The sequence below is a fragment of the Esox lucius genome, chromosome 7 (assembly GCF_011004845.1).
Source record: "Esox lucius isolate fEsoLuc1 chromosome 7, fEsoLuc1.pri, whole genome shotgun sequence".
In the NCBI taxonomy this organism is placed as follows: domain Eukaryota; kingdom Metazoa; phylum Chordata; class Actinopteri; order Esociformes; family Esocidae; genus Esox; species Esox lucius.
This window is the reverse complement of record NC_047575.1, coordinates 21,914,746-21,932,016: the sequence shown is the minus strand read 5'-3', so window position 1 is coordinate 21,932,016 and position 17,271 is coordinate 21,914,746. Positions and strand designations below refer to the sequence as shown.

The 17,271-nt window shown below is 40.8% G+C and overlaps 1 protein-coding gene across 1 annotated transcript; it reads right to left on the bottom strand.

Moving 5' to 3' along the window:
* Positions 1-607: 607 nt before the first annotated feature.
* On the bottom strand, positions 608-16,560 carry LOC105007222 (glucose-6-phosphate exchanger SLC37A4-like). The gene is made up of 10 exons (XM_010866063.5): positions 16,463-16,560; positions 14,971-15,663; positions 13,287-13,519; positions 6,856-7,093; positions 6,434-6,589; positions 6,274-6,359; positions 6,085-6,198; positions 3,342-3,407; positions 1,506-1,644; positions 608-1,397 (listed from the first exon to the last, which is right to left on the bottom strand). Exons 2-10 carry the CDS (start codon positions 15,116-15,118, stop codon positions 1,231-1,233), a joined length of 1,347 nt encoding a protein of 448 aa, XP_010864365.2. The 5' UTR covers positions 15,119-15,663; positions 16,463-16,560; the 3' UTR covers positions 608-1,230.
* Between the last annotated feature and the right edge of the window lie 711 nt (positions 16,561-17,271).

Sequence of the window (17,271 nt, the reverse complement as noted above, 5' to 3'; positions counted from 1 at the left end):
ATGATGTTGTAGGCAGCATAACGTTCACCACGGCATCTCCAGACTCATGCTCAGTGTGAACCTGCTCTCACCTGTGAAGAGAACGGGGCGCCAGTGGCAACCTGCCAATTCTGGTGTTCTCTGGCGAATGCCAATTGCGTAGCACGGTGCTGGGCTGTGAGCACAGGTCCCACTAGAGGACATCGGGCTCTCATGCCAAGCTCATGGAGTCTGTTTCTGACAGTTTGGTCAGAAACATTCACACAAATAGCCCGCTGGAGGTGATTTTGTAGGACTCTGGCAGTGCTCCTCTGTTTCTCCTCGCACAAAGGACCAGATACTTGTCCTGTTGCTGGGTTGATGCCCTTCTACGCCCCTGTCCAGCTCTCCTCGTGTAAGGGCCCATCTTCTGGTATCTCCTCCATGCTCTTGAGACAGTACTGAGAGACACAGCAAACCTTCTTGCAATGGCACGTATGGATGTGCCATCCTGGAGGAGCTGGACTGTCTTGCATCAACCTGAATGGGCTGCATGTATCACCTCATGCTACCAGTAGTGACAATACTAGCAAAACTATAAAATAATCAGTCAGGAAGGATAGGGAGAGAGCAATTATCTGTAGCCACCACCTGCAAAACTATTCCTTTTTGGGGGTTGTCTTGCTATTGCCTCTCCAGGGCACCTGTTGTCACTTTCATTTGCACTTAAACGAGACATTGATTCACACTTATGGTTCCTAACTGGACATTATGTGTTCCCAAATTATTTTTTAGCAGTGTATTTTCTATTGAATATAGGGTTTAAATGATTTTCACATTGCATTGTGTTTTTCTTTACATTTTACACAGCAACCCAGCTTTCTTGGAAACAGGGTTGTAGTAACTGGTAGGAGAATAGACTATTTGAAATGTATAGGTACTATACTATTTATGTAAATCCTGTGAATTTCATAGATGTAGGTTCTGTAGTTGCCTAGAAATTTTGGGCTGGTGAGAAGAGTGATACTGAATGCATTAAAGGGTAAAAGGTGAATTAAAGTGTAACATTTAAAGTGTCTCCTTTTTAACATGGTTGCTCTGAGGACAAAATATGACTATGGTGTAAAACGTTTCATGGTGAGATCACATTGACCTAGCGTTGTGTTTTCAGGGACAGGAGGTTTATTAAAGGGGCATGTATAGGGAGCAGCCTCTCCAACAGCCCTACCATACTGGAAACTGGGTGTGGGCACAGCTCAGTAGATGCAGAGATTAATCAATTTTTTTGGGGAAACGGCCCATTTTAGTGCGCATGTTACGGAGCAGAAAGAGGAAGACTGTTGTCACGGCAATGGTCACCTCAGCGACCCAGAAGGCCATTTCCCAACTGTAGTGTTTGGCTATGGTGCTGAAAGGGAGTCCGGCAAAGAAAGCCCCAACTAAAAAAAACAAAAAACATGATTTATTGATGATAATGTTGGGAAAATAAAATATTCAGAATTGTATACAGTTTTTTGAGAAAGCAGATCAATGGAACAAAGGCTTACCATTGGCCATGAGAGCTACAATGGCATGGGAGGACCCACAATAGTTTGATGGAGCACTTTCATTGGCTATCACTCCAAACAATGCAATTGGTCCATAAGAGGAGAATCCAAACATAGCACCCAGGGAAAGTATCCAAATCTAGATAAGAAACAGAATATTAGACAAATGGAATGGTTTTCCGCCTACATAATCTCAAAATGGTCACCATCTCAGTGGATTCGGAAAGTATTCAGATCCAGAGTATTCAGATTTCTACATTTTGTAACATTACAACCTTATCCTAAATTGATTCAGTAACGTTTTTAAGTCTACACACAATACCCCATAATGACCAAGCAAAAACAAGTTTATTAAAGTTTATTAAAGTTTATTAAAAAAGAAACATTTACATAAATATTCAGACCCCCTCAGTACTTTGTTGAAGCCCTTTTGGCAGCAATTACATCCTCAAATCTTTTTGTGTTTGACACTCCAAGCATGCCACACCAGTTTTTGGGTGTTTTTTCCCATTATTCTCTGCTGATCCTCTCTCAGGTTGGATGGATAACATCGCTGCCAAGCCATTTTCAGGTCTCTCAATTTATCCCGCAGCCACTCCTGCATTGTCTTGGCTGTGTGCTTAGGATCGTTGTACTGTTGGAAAATGAAACTTTGCCCCAGTCGAGATCCTGAGCACTCTGGAGAAGGTTTTCATCAAGGATCTGTTTATACTTTGCTCTATTAATCTTTGCCATGATCCTGACTATTCTCCCAGTCCTTGCCCCTGAATAACATTCCCACAGCATTATGCTGCCACCACCATTCCTCACTGCAGGGATGGTATTGTCCAGGTGATGACCGTTCCTGGTTTCCTCCTGATGTTACGCTTGGCAGTAAGCCAAGAGTTCCATCTTGTTTTCATGGTCTGAGAGTCCTTCAGGGGACTTTGAGCAAACCCCAAGCAGTCATGTGCCTCTTACTGAGGAGTAGGTTCCATCTGACCACTCTACCAAAAATGCCAGAATGGTGGAGTGCTGCAGAGATGGTTAAAGATGATGGAGAACTTTTTTGATACCTTGATATACCTTTGATATGTATGAATTTATGTGTTGTTACAATTAAGCTAATCTAAATAAGTTAAGGAACAAGAGAACATCTGTGTTTGGTTTCTCTCCCAGGAAGTCATGCTTTGTCACGTTCTGTCAAAGTTCATGACTGTATGATTGACCATTTGGCTTCGGGGGTAGATTGATCTGTGGGTCACAGAATTAATGCATTGTTCTAGGTAGACACGCCTATCTTGTATATATGTGAGAGAACAACTATCTAATGCTGGGATGATATATAAAACAATTGTGAGACAATTATGCTCCAATTCCAATAAATAACTGAATGTATCTCTCCCTTCACTTGACCGGGGATGCTATTATTTTTCCACTATACGCTACTGCTTAAACCTTACAACTCCAGCCAAGTTGTAGAAACATCTGGGTCTGGTGATGCCCCTGGTGATTGGCAATTATTGCAAGCTATTAGTTACTATGCCCTGATTAGTTGATTTTGCATTAGATTTTGAGATTGCAGGACCATGGAATCTTAGCCCCCAGTGACTACATCCAGCTTGTGATTCTACAAACTCGGGAGACCATATAGATTTTTTGTTGAATTAATACATTTTTTATATAAATAAATACATTGAAATAAAAGTTGACATTCAGCACTGTCACTTCATATACAACATTGGATGAAAAAAACTGTTTAAATAAATACGTAGTGGAATGTATATGTTAAATACTGATAAACTGTATAAATGAAGTATAAACTACAAACATTGTTTACTAAAAATGAATGGCTACCTCTTTCTCTGAAAGACCGATGAGGACAGAGAGAGGATGAAGGGCCACTACCCAAATTGGGTCTTCCTGTGGGAATTAAAGTATGATACAGATTTGAGTGATATATATATATACATATTATATATACATATAAATAAGACATGCACATATACATACATACATGCATACACTCACCTAAAGGCTTATTAGGAACACCATACTAATACTGTGTTTGACCCCCTTTCGCCTTCAGAACTGCCTTAATTCTACGTAGCATTGATTCAACAAGGTGCTGAAAGCATTCTTTAGACTTGTTGCCCCATATTGATAGGATAGCATCTTGCAGTTGATGGAGATTTGTGGGATGCACATCCAGGGCACGAAGCTCCTGTTCCACCACAACGAGTGGTTATTTCAGTCAAAGTTGCTCTTCTATCAGCTTGAATCAGTCGGCCCATTCTCCTCTGACCTCTAGCACCAACAAGGCATTTTCGCCCACAGGACTGCCGCATACTGGATGTTTTTCCCTTTTCACACCATTCTTTGTAAACCCTAGAAATGGTTGTGCGTGAAAATCCCAGTAACTGAGCAGATTGTGAAATACTCAGACCGGCCCGTCTGGCACCAACAACCATGCCACGCTCAAAATTGCTTAAATCACCTTTCTTTCCCATTCTGACATTCAGTTTGGAGTTCAGGAGATTGTCTTGACCAGGACCACACCCCTAAATGCATTGAAGCAACTGCCATGTGATTGGTTGATTAGATAATTGCATTCATGAGAAATTGAACAGGTGTTCCTAATAATCCTTTAGGTGAGTGTGTATATATACACTGATGAGCCAAAACAGCATCTCTGAAATGACAAGGCTAGTGGGGTGCTCCCAGTCATCAGTGGTGAGTACGTACCGACAGTGGTCTGAGGAAGGACAAATCACAAACTGCTGACAAGGTGTTGTGTGCCCAAGGCTCACTGATGTGTGTGGGCAAGAAAGGCTCATATCCCGTCTCATCAAAACCGACAGAAGGTCTACCGTGGCACAAGTCATAGAACTTTTTAATGATGATTACGGGAGGAATGTGTCACAACACACAGGGCATTGCACCCTGCTGCGTAGCCGGAGACTGGTCAGAGTGCCCATGATGACCCCTGTACTACCACCAAAAGACTGGTCAGAGTGCCCATGATGACCCCTGTACTACCACCAAAAGACTGGTCAGAGTGCCCATGATGACCCCTGTACTACCACCAAAAGACTGGTCAGAGTGCCCATGATGACCCCTGTACTACCACCAAAAGACTGGTCAGAGTGCCCATGATGAACCCTGTACTACCACCAAAAGACTGGTCAGAGTGCCCATGATGACCCCTGTACTACCACCAAAAGACTGGTCAGAGTGCCCATGATGACCCCTGTACTACCACCAAAAGACTGGTCAGAGTGCCCATGATGACCCCTGTACTACCACCAAAAGACTGGTCAGAGTGCCCATGATGACCCCTGTACTACCACCAAAAGACTGGTTAGAGTGCCCATGATGACCCCTGTACTACCACCAAAAGACTGGTCAGAGTGCCCATGATGACCCCTGTACTACCACCAAAAGACTGGTCAGAGTGCCCATGATGACCCCTGTACTACCACCAAAAGACTGGTCAGAGTGCCCATGATGACCCCTGTACTACCACCAAAGCCACTACAATGGGCTCACCAGCGTCAGACCCAGACCTTGTAGCAGTGGAAGAAGGTTTCCTGGTCTGATGAGTCCCCTTTTCCTTTACATCACGTTGACGGCCATGTACGTGTGCACCGTTTGCGTGGGGAAGTGTTGGCACCAGAGTGTACTGTGGGAAGTCAAGATGATAGAGGGAATGTGATGCGCTGGGCCATGTTCTGCTAGGAAACCCTGGGTCCATGTGGACATCAATTTGATATGTGCAATCTACCCAAACATTGTTACAGACCAGATACACCCCTTCATGGCAATGGTATTCCCTGATGGCAGTGGCCTCTTTCAGCAGGATAATGCGCCATACCCCACTGCGGTCATTTTTTAGGAACATTTTTTAGGACATGATGAAGATTCCAAGGTGTTTCCCTGTCCTCTAGATGCCCGAGATCTCAAACATTTCGCAGAGCATCACACTCCCTCCATCACCATGTCATCTTCTGACAGTGCATCCTGGTGCCATCACTTCCCCAGGTAAACGTCTCACACATACACCGACGTAAAATTATGTATAAGAAAACGGGACTCATCGGACCAGGCAAATTTCTTCCACTGCTCCAAGGTCCAGTTCCAACACTTGCATGCCTATTATAGGCATTTTCGACGGTGGACAGGGTTCATCACTGGCACTCTGACCGGTCTACAGCTACGCAGCCCCATATGCAGCAGGGTTTTTGGTTTGTCCTTCCTCGGACCACTGTTGGTAGGTACTTATCACTGCTGTCCGGCAGAACCCCACAAACCTTGTCGTTTTAGAGATGCTCTGACCCAGTTGTCTGACCATAAAAATGTGGCCCTTGTCAAACTTGCTCAGGTCTTTACTCCTGCCCATTTCTCCTGCACCCAACACGTTGACTACTAGAACTGATTGTTCGCTTACCATCTACTCTACTCAGACCTTGATGTGTTCCCTTGTTAGGAGATGATCAACGTTATTCGCTTCACCTGTGACTGGTCATAATGTTTTGGCTCATCAATGTATATACAGTATATAAGATTAGAACAGGATTGTTGACTGTAGATTGTAAGGTACCTTCGGTGCTCCAGCTGTGATTGTTATTCGGAACAGGTATAGGGACGCAAACATACCAGCCATCATGAAGAGGAGCAGGCCATGGCGAGGGTTACCATGGGTACCCAAACCTTGCTAATGGACAATAAGTAAAAGACAATGCAGAGTGAGATGGACACATTTTGTTGTTAGATTGGTGTGGTTACTCACCCTCGCAACAGCCCTGTCAGACAGGAAGCCGGCTGCAAGGCCGCCCACTAGACCGCCAACCTCCAGGGCACTCATGTAGGAACTGCCTGTGGACGATAGGTGTGATTTGCATGATATTAGGTAAATACAGAGGTAGACACTTCTAAATTGTGTGTCTTACCCATGAGGACACTCTGGCCCTTATCCTGAATGAGATAGAGCTGGCCCCAGTCAGTGCAGGCCGTCTTCACCCCGAACACTACCAGGTAGCCCAGGGACAGCACCCACAGGTAGGGAGACAGCAGGAACTCACTGAGGGTACTCTCAGAGTTGGTTACTGCAGGAAAAAATATAATCAACAAAAATATTAATGCAACATGTAAAGTGTCCTATGTTTAATGAGCTAAAAAAAGATCCCGACATTCCATATGCAATTTTTTTTTCTTTCATCAGAAATCCATAGATTAATAAATTAATTTCAGTTGACTGATTTCCTTATATGAATTATACCTTAGTAAAATCTTTAGAATTGTTGGATGTTACCAGATTTATACACATAGTTATAACAAATACAACAAACAGTCCCTGATCTGCGGAAAGCACCTCCTTTCTTGCTTGCGGCCTCGACACTGGGCAGGCCCACATCTTTGGGGTCATTCTTTATTAACATCAGGCAGATGAATGAAAAGGATGCACAGATTATGCCTGACATGGATAGGATGGTCCTCCAGTCATAGTACTGAAGCAACAGCATAGTCAGAAGAGGCCCCAGTCCCCCAGCCAAGTTCATGCTGCAGGACAGCACCGCCCACCATGTTCCAAACTGAGATGGCTCAAACCACTGAGGACAGAGAGAGAACAGAGGACAGAGAACAAATATATTGTTGGCATGAATATGTAAACTAAAGAATGACAACACGGTGAGAACAGTAAAGTAGGTATGACATCTAGGAAAGATGTGGAAAGTCAAAACATTGTCACAGTGTGCATCAGTGTGCAAATACTTAGATTTTGCTTATGCTATTTTCGTCAGTTAACACCTCTGGGGGCTCTTAAATCAAAACGGTTTAGTTCTGTTATAATCTGTACATACACATACAATTTAGAATGTTTGTACCCATAGAAAAACTGTGATTTTTCAAATAATCCAGTAACCTTCATACACACACCACAAATCACCATAAATGCCAGTTGCTCTTAATCTCAGTGCTCATGCACAACCTTGGCATTGTTCATTTTGAAATGCCTCTAAATAACCTTATGTGGCCACAATCATCCCATTAACACTTGTAGGGATTACAACGCAATGCTGTGTCATGAAATACAACAACACAACCAAAGAAATTGATCTATTTTGCCAGAGATGAACAAAGAGGTATAAGTTCTAGTCAGGTATAAGTGCTAGTTATAAGTGCTAGTCAGCAATTGGGTGCTTGCCAACATTTAACTAGGACAATAAAATATTTTTAGCATTGGTTAATATACTGTTCTGTAAATGGGTATTGTCAACAATCGCTCAACAATTATCTCAATAAGCTCAACAATTATCTCATGTACAGTCATGTGAAAACATTAGGACACCCTATGAAAATGTGTTTTTTAACATATGTAGACATATAGATATTTAATATCAATTTCAAAAATACTGAGAGATTCAAGTAATATAACTAAACAAGTAAAACTGAAGGAAATACTTTTTAAAACTTTCTGTAAAATGTAATAAAATAAACTTGCAATTTCTGATGAGGAATAAATTAGGACACCCCCACAGTTTGTCCCACTTAAAATGGCTGAAATCACACACAGGTGTATCACATTAGGTGCACATGATTAGAACATTGTTACTCAGCATTTTGAAGGAGGCTTGCCCTATTTAAACCTCAGACATTCAGTTTGGGGTGCTCCTGTCTGTTGACGTGAGAGTGAACACCATGGTGAGATCGAAAGGCCTGTCTGAGGCCTTCAGAGAGAAGATTGTTGCAGCGTATGAGTCTGGTGAGGGATTTAGAAAGATCTCAAAATAGTTTGAAATCAGCCATTCCACTGTCCAGAAAATAGTGTACAAGTGGAGGACATTCAAAACAACTGCCAACATGCCCAGGTCTGGCCGTCCAAGCAAGTTCACTCCAAGAGCAGACCGCAAGATGCTAAAATAATTCTCCAAAACCCTAAAATGTCATCACGGGACCTACAGCAGGCTCTGGTGACCGTTGATGTGAAAGTGCATGCCTCTACAATCAGAAAGAGACTACACAAGTTTAATCTTCACAGGAGGTGTGCAAGGAGGAAACATTTACTCTCCAAGAGAAACACTAAGGCCAGACTGAAGTTTAACAGAGAGAACGTAGACAAAGAACAGTACTTCTGGAATAATGTTCTTTGGACAGAGTCAAACATTTTATTATCTGGACACCAGAACAGAGGACATGTTTGGCACACACCAAATACAGCGTTCCAGGAAAAGAACCTCATACCAACTGTGGAGCATGGAGGTGGAAGTGGTTTGGGGATGCTTTGCTGCAGCAGGACCTGGCCAGCCCACCATCATAGAATCCATAATGATTTCCACAATGTATCATAGGGTGCTTGAGCAATATGTGAGACCATTTGTAAGAAAATTAATACTGAAGCGGAACTGGACCCTGCAACATGACAATGACCCTAAACATACCAGTAAATCCACCAAGGACTGGCTGAAAACCTGGAATGGCCCAGTCAAAGCCCAGATCTTAATCCCATTGAGATGCTGTGGGGTGACTTGAAACGGGCTGTACATGCAAGAAACCCCTCAAACATCACACAGGTTAAAGCATTCTGCATTGAGGAGTGGGCCAAACTTTCCTCAGACCGATGTCAGAGACTGGTAGAGGGTTACAAGAAGCATCTCACTGAAGTTATTTCATCCAAAGGGGGTAACACTAGGTATTAGGGGTAGGGTGTCCTAACTTTTTCCTCAGTTAGAATATGCATTAATGTTGATGTCTTTTGTTTAATGAGTAAAACAATGTTATTTTTTGCTGTTTACCTGCAATTGGATCACTTTCTTTTCCAGAGATGAATAAAATAGGATTAGACATTGATATGTGAACATTTCTTAATGAATAACTGAATATTTAATGGGGTGTCCAAATTTTTTCACATGTAGAACAAGGTACATATGTAATCATTGTTGCAAAATGAACAAGTCATATATTTCACCTGCTACCCAGCCACAACATTCAGCAGAATTTTTTATACATCACATCTTGAAATTACGTTAATGGAAAGATGTTCATTCATATAGTTATTCACTTTGGAATGGTGCTTGCATGGTGACCTGGGTATTGTGTATACTTCCAATCAATTTTAGGAACGAATAAATGAAGAGTGTATTTAACTCTGTGTTGTGGACATTTATTGACTGGTTCATCCTAATAAGTGTCATCCTAACAACGCTTTGTGGTAGTTACCTGGAATGCTTTTCAATTTTACAGGTGTGCCCCCTGTTAACAGCTAACTTAATGCATTTGAGCTAATCTGTTGTGTTGTGACAAGGTAGGGTTGGTTTAAAGAAGACCATCATTTTGTCTGTACTGTAGTAGTCCATGTTATGGAGAACAGCTCAAATAAGCAAAGACTAATGCCAGTCCATCATTACTCTAAGACATGTAGGTCAGTGAATATGGAAAATATAAGGGCAGTCGCAAAAAAAGTGCTATGATGAAATTGGCTCCGCTGAGAACTGACACAGAAGGAAGACCCAGAGTTACCTCTGCTGCAGAGGAAAGGTTCATTAGAGTTACCAGCCTAAGAAATAGCACCTCAGATTGCAGACCAAATAAATGCTTCAGAGAGTTCATGTAACAGACACATCTCAACATCAACTATTCAAAGGAGATTGCGTGAATCAGGCCTTCATGGTCAAATTGATGCAAAGAAACCACTACTGACAGACACCAAAAAGGAGAGATTTGCTTGGGCCAAGAAACATGAGAAATTGACATTTGACTGGTGGAGATCTGTCCTTTGGTCTGATGAGTCCAAATATGAGATTTTTTGTTCCTTTTGGTATCTTTGTGAGATGTAGACTGTGAAGCAAAGAGGAGTAGGTGTAATTGTGTCTGATAGCTTTGCTGGTGACACTTTCAGTGATTCACTCAGAATTCAAGGCACTCTCAACCAGCATGGCTACCACAGCATTCAACCTTTTCCTGTTTGATCAAAAGACCTCCACATGCTCTCCTCTGTCCAGTCTCCTAGACAGTTCAGTGGTAAACTAGATTTAACTATTTGTTGGTAGGCAAACTGCAGACTCTCCTTGATGACCTTTGACCTTTTTCAAAAGGAAGCCTGAAGAGAGAATATTCAAGAGTTGACTAAATGTCATTGGGAAACAGCCATACACTACCTGTGTAAGTGTGTAATGTGATTGTAAAGGTCATGGCCAGAAGTGCTATAAATACTATACCCTGCAACCTAATCCTTCTTTCAAACAGAATGAACACATGCCAAACCGTACATGTAGTCCCTATCTTGGATGACAGCTCCTTATGCCAGAACATGAAGAACAAAAACATGTTTTAACAAGAAACTAGGACAGCCTAGTTCAAAATAGTGTTGCCATCTCAAGATTTTAACCCAGGTTGCCCATGTGTAAACCTGTGTCATTAACCACTACACCACGGAACTGTACATATGTTGGGTGTCAGTATAGCCTCTTGTCTCTATCATGAACAAATACTATTTTGCCACTGACCGTTTTAACAGTTAATTGGCCAATCATGAATGGCATCTACTAACGTTTGTTATTAAGTTTACTTCCACCATAGCGTCTATGAACTGTATTGCTTTTGCCACTGGCCGTTTTAACAGCTTATTAGTCAGTAATAGGCATACTAGTATCTACTAACTTCCTAGGAATAATCATATGAATTGAGCAATTGCTAGCGAGACAGAAGATTAACTTTTCCATGGCAGAAACAGTCGCAATATAACCGTAAACTATTTTATTTCAGGCTTACTACGATGTAGATACTGAAGGTTTTAGCCAGTAAAGTTTTCGTCTATACCGAATAATTCATAATACGCACATCGCTTCGACTGCGAGGAGATACGAACTAGGGACCTATAGTTTACAAGTCCGCTTCTCTAACCACTACGCTATTTAACAAGTTGTACTCAGTCAGTCAGTAAGTCACTCACTCAGTAAGAGACATTCGCTCTTCTTGGCTGGCTATGTTTTATAGTGTAACCATTTCTGAATACATCATCAGAAATAACAGAAACTCAGTTCTAATTCAAATATTATTACAATATTTAATACAACACGGCAAAGTGTAAAAAACTGGAAATTCTTAAAATAGCTTTTTCGGACATATGGTTTAGATAAGTACAGTTAGGTCTGGAAATAATTGGACACTGATACAAGTTTTGTTATTTTGGCTGTTTACCAAAATATATTAATGTTACAGTCTCTCAGCTTTAATTTGAGGGTATTCTCATCCAAACTGGAGGAAGGGTTTAGGAATTACAACTCTTTAATGTGTAGACTCCTCTTTTTCATGGGACCTAAAGTAATTGCACAATTTACTCAAAATCTGTTTCATGGACAGGTGTAGGCTATTTTTTCATTATTTATTCATCAATTAAGCAGGAAAAAGGTCTGGAGTTGATTCCAGGTGTGGCATTTGCAATAGGAAGCTGTTGCTGTGAACTCACAACATGTGGTCAAAGGAGCTCTAAACAGGCAATCCTTAGGCTGCAAAAAAATCATCATCAGAGAGATAGCAGAAACATTAGGAGTGGCCGAATCAACAGTTTAGTACATTCTGAGATAAAAGAATGCACTGATGAGCTCTGCAACTCAAATAGGCCTGGACGTCCATGGAAGACAACAGTGGTCGATAATCGTAGGATCCTTTTCATGGTAAAGAAAAACCCCTTTACAACATCCTCTCAAAGGAGGTAGGGATATCATTATCAAAGTCTACCATGAAGAGAAGACTTCATGAGAGCAAATACAGAGGCTTCACCACAATTGCTCACATTCATAAGCCTCAAGAATAGAAAGGCCATATTAGACTTTACCAAAAAACATCTAAAAAAGACAGCCCAGTTCTGCTACAGCATTCTTTTGCAGATTAAACTACGGTAAACCTGTACCAGAATGAAGGCTTGAAACAGCTCATGAGCCGAAGCTTACCACATCATCCGTAAAACACAGTGGAGGCAGTGTGATAGCATAGGCATGCATGGCTTCCAATGGCACTGTCACTAGTGCTTATTGATGATGCAACAGAAGACAGAAGCAGCCGGATGAATTCTGAAGTATGTAGCGATATATTATTTGTTCAGATTCAGACAAATTCAGCAAAGTTGATTGGATGTTGCTTCACTTTACAAATTGAAAATTAACCAAAACATACTGCGAAAGCAACCCAGGAGTTTTTTAAGGAAAAGAAGTAGAATATTCTGCAATGGCCGAGTCAATCACTTGATCTCAATTTGATTGAGCCCGCATTTCACTTGCAGAAGAGGCAGAAAGACCCACGAACCCAAGAAATCTGCCATTGCTCCTGGGTGCAATATTGTTTACCGTGGTTTCATGAATCATGTTTTATAGGCGTTTGCTTTTGAATGTATACAAGCCCAAATATGTACCTGAAAAGTGAGCTGAGTTGGACATATATTTCAGATTATTTGATTAAGAATGATTTGTCAAGAAATATAGGTTTCAGCAAACAGTAATCCCAAAAGTTAAAGGAGGATATCCCCCTGTTAGAAAGGGTGATTGACAGGTGCACTCTTTTTAATTGCAAGGGCTGAAGCACATACAATGACGACATCACTCGTATTTTTGGAAGTGGGCTTTGTCGGGACTATTCACAATTATTTATTGATGTAAATACCTTTCCAAAACAATGGTAACCCAAGGGTTAAAATACAGAGCACTGATGGTTAGAGCTTATAGGTGTTTGTATTCGTTATATGTTAAGTGTGAATTAAGCATCAATCAATGTTATAGCATCCTCTTCCAATAGGAAAATCAGTCTTACCTTGCGTAGCACCTTCCCACATGGTGGCCAGCCAAAGCCTTGGCCCAGACCGTTGATGAACCAAAAAACAGAAAACAATGTCACAGTGGAGGACCAGGAGAAGAACACGTTGATAACTCCCACCACAAACAGGCCGATGGAGAAGAGCCAGCAAGCGCTGATCTGATCCGACAGTACACCACTGATGAACTTACTGATGGCATAAGCCATGGTCTGACTACTGGTGATCAGTCCTAAAAGGGCAGGAGATGAAAACACATTCTTAGCATGAGAACAACTACCACGGGTTCTGAATAGATGTTAACACGTAGTTGCTAGTGAATGTCTACACACCATATTCAGCCAACTCTTTGGGAGTTAATATATCCAGTGTTTTTTTTTTATTATTGCTATTACTATTTGCCAAATGTTTATTAAATCCCTGAAGTAGACAAAAACATAAAGTATTTAGTCCATGCCAACTACAAGCACACACATGATGCTGCCATCAGAATACTTGAATGTACAAGTAACAGTTATGGAAAAATATATACCCACTTTGAATTTGATGCCAGCCAATCATTTCAAATAAGTTGGGACAGAGGCAACAAATGACAGGAAAAGTTGTGTAATGCTAGAAAACTAAGCCTGGTGGAATATCACACAACTAATTACGTCAATTGGCAACAGGTCAGTAGCATGATTGGGTATTAAAAGATCATTCCAGAGAGGATGGATCTGTCAGAAGTGAGAATGTGGAGGGGTTCACCACTCTGTGAAAGACCCTGAACAGTTGAGCAGCTGAAATTCTATATCAAGTATATCCTATATCACTTTCAAAACTATAGCAATTGGTTTCCTCAGTTCCCAAACGCCTACAGAGTGTTGTTAAAAGAAGAGGTGGTGCAACACAGTGGCAAACATGCCCCTGTCTCAATTTATTTGAAACATATTGCTGGCATCAAATTCAAAATGGGAAAGTATTTTTCCAAAAACAATAACATTTCTCAGTTTCAACATTTGATATGTTGTCTTTAAAATGTTTCCAATTGAATATAGGCATACATGAGTTGCACATCATTGCATTCTGTATTTATTAGCATTTTACACAGCATCCCAACTTTTTTAGAAACAAGTTTGCAATTATTACAGGGGAATGCCACCATTTATAGAATAATCCATGCCCCTCAACCAGCAGACAACTGGTACACCATGCACCTGAATTCCTGCAATATTAAGTGCCAGATACCTGGAACCTTCTATTCAGCAAAGGAGCCCTGGCTAAATGTCAGATTGGCAAGGAAGTATGTTTTGATTTGACAGTATTTCTTTTTTTTATGTGAAGCTTTTAATTTTAAAATGTGTAATAAGCTCTGCCTTTGTTAAAACTGTTATTGCTCTTCATCAATGCAATCTTGCCAGCCACACACAGTAAGTCATTACAAATAAATATTTTGAGAATGTCCAATGGGTGTGTAGACTTTCACTTTAAATTGTAGTCCAAAATATTTACAAATGTCATAACTGATTTTCTTTTGTGGGTCAGTGGGTTGACAAAAGATTAAAGATAAATACAATTGTCTGTACTGAGGTGTGTTTTTCACAAGAAAGCTTTTCACATAATATTGAATTAAGTGAAAATGTGCTTTCAAAAGGGATGCTTGGCACAACAAACTTTAACCAGATACCATATGTCTGCTCTTACCTAAGTCATCTTTGTCCAGTTTAATCTCCTCCATTAATGAGGGCATAACAAACGAGAAAGTCTTCCTGTTGAAGTAGTACAGGGAGTAGCCAATAAACATGGAGAAAAAGATGACGGTACGATAGTATCCATAACCGGTGGCCCCCATGATTCCAATGTTAACAGACAAATCACTTGAAGGAAAATAGGAAAAGTTGAAAGGTCTGAATTTCCTAGGATAAATATATAATACTTCCGATTTCCTGTGTTTAAATTACACAAATCACTATTTTAGTAATGCAGGCACAGAGAAGCTCTTGTATTTGAAAAAAGATAATTGACATTGAGTGGTGCTGTTCGAAACGGCTGGGGTCACAAGGCAGACTTTCCATTAGATAAGGATAACACTCTCACAGTCATGTTTACAGAGTGACATTGGAGATGTGGCATTGGGTTGGATGTGGATGGTCAGCAATGCCGCAATTTCCTTGTTACTAGTAGTTTTATTACACTATACATTCAGAACTGTCCCTTCTATCCCAGTTTGACTCTGAATAACTTCCCAGCTATTATTTCTTCCATGTGGATGTTGCTGTCTGGTATGTGTTCTCTGTCCCAGTTGCTGTTGCTTCTCAGGGATAGGAATTCCACAGAATGCCCAATCTCTGTGGAGGTCCAGGTATTACCAGAAGACAGGACTCTCACGCGCCCAACCTAGATACACAAATCAATACATTAGAATAGGAATGGATGAAAAATAAACTATTAAGACTATTAATCAGTGGTGTCTCAATGAACATGTTTAATTCCACAATACAACATTGGGCCAGCCAATGCATTATTAATGATGAAATGATGACTAAAGGGATTTTTTTTCAGGAAGAAGGCCAGTTCCCTAAATCATATGCTGTCAGGTCCCAGTAATCTGATATATAATGAAAAGTAATATGCTTTAACCGGCCTGAAAATCTGTTTATGAGGTGGTCATTTCAGACAACCACTTGAAATTTGACACAGGTCATGCAAGTGGGAACTTTGGCCACCACAGTTGCCAAAACCTGTCCTGGAATCTCTCAAGCACTCCAATATAACTTAAATTATACCTACTGAGTAGGCTGTTTACAGACACAATAATTAATAATTCAATGCAGTTGAAAGATAACATTTACAACATTAATTATTCTGAATGAGACTGCATATGCACAGAATAGTTTGATTCTAAAATATTGTTCAAAATTCTTAAAACACAAAGTTCAAGTTTCATAAAAGCTACTGTTGTATCTTAAAGCACAGAAAATGATTGAAAGGTCAAAACAAAACAATACATCCTTAAATGCTAAATGCCTGAAGGAAAGGTGATTAGTTAGAGAACTGAAATGAACGCATTCTTTCTTATGTAATCCCAATAAACGTGGACTTCCACAGGCTTAAATGTTCTAAATCAATTGAAACACTTTCCACAATCTCCCAATAACAATCTTTCTACAGTAACAAAAAGAGAGCTGTTTCGTACCTTGCTACGTCTCGATTCCTGTCTCTAGACTGACATTCTCACTGCAACAGGAACTGCTATCTTTACTCTGTCCACTCATTGGACAGTTGAAGTGACATTCATGACAGGACGCGATCTACTGGATAATTTTCGACTCTACGTGTAGCTGCGTTCATGTGCTTTCGGATATTTTGGAAGCCACAAGTTACCGGAGTGAAACGTCACTGACACAAATTGACTGACACAAATTGAAATTTTCCGTTTTACTACTGATCTATCTGTGCATTCAGAGTCACCCAGTGGCTAGCTAACCTTACAATATAATGAAACCGGTCCTGTAACTAACTTATTAAATGACAGTAGCCGCAACATAACCGCTATTCTCCTGATTTGTAGATTGTTCATTGGATCCCAAATATAGTTTGAGCTTGCTGTCTTTGTTTTCTACAGTAGCCTACTTTAAATGGGAACCTGAGATTTTTGGGAAACGTTCACTTGCAACCAACGTTTCTATTTCGAAATAATGTATAAAACCTTTCACTATACTGTCACACTGAACATGTTTCTGGTGTGTCTAGTGTTTCCGGGAGACTAGCGATGTCGAGGGTTGGTTTAACAAGAGTCAAGACTTCGGAGAACCGCATTATTGTGGAAACGCCCCACTTTCACTCTGCAATTATACCATATTGGGCCTTCGCAAAGTGTCGCGGACTTCCCAGTTTCTATTTCTGCCAAGAATGTGAAGCCGTCCGTAGTTTTAAGGTTATAGAGTCAAACGAATTGTAAATTGTTATCAATGGCATTAGAGCTGCACTGTTTCTGCCAACGCA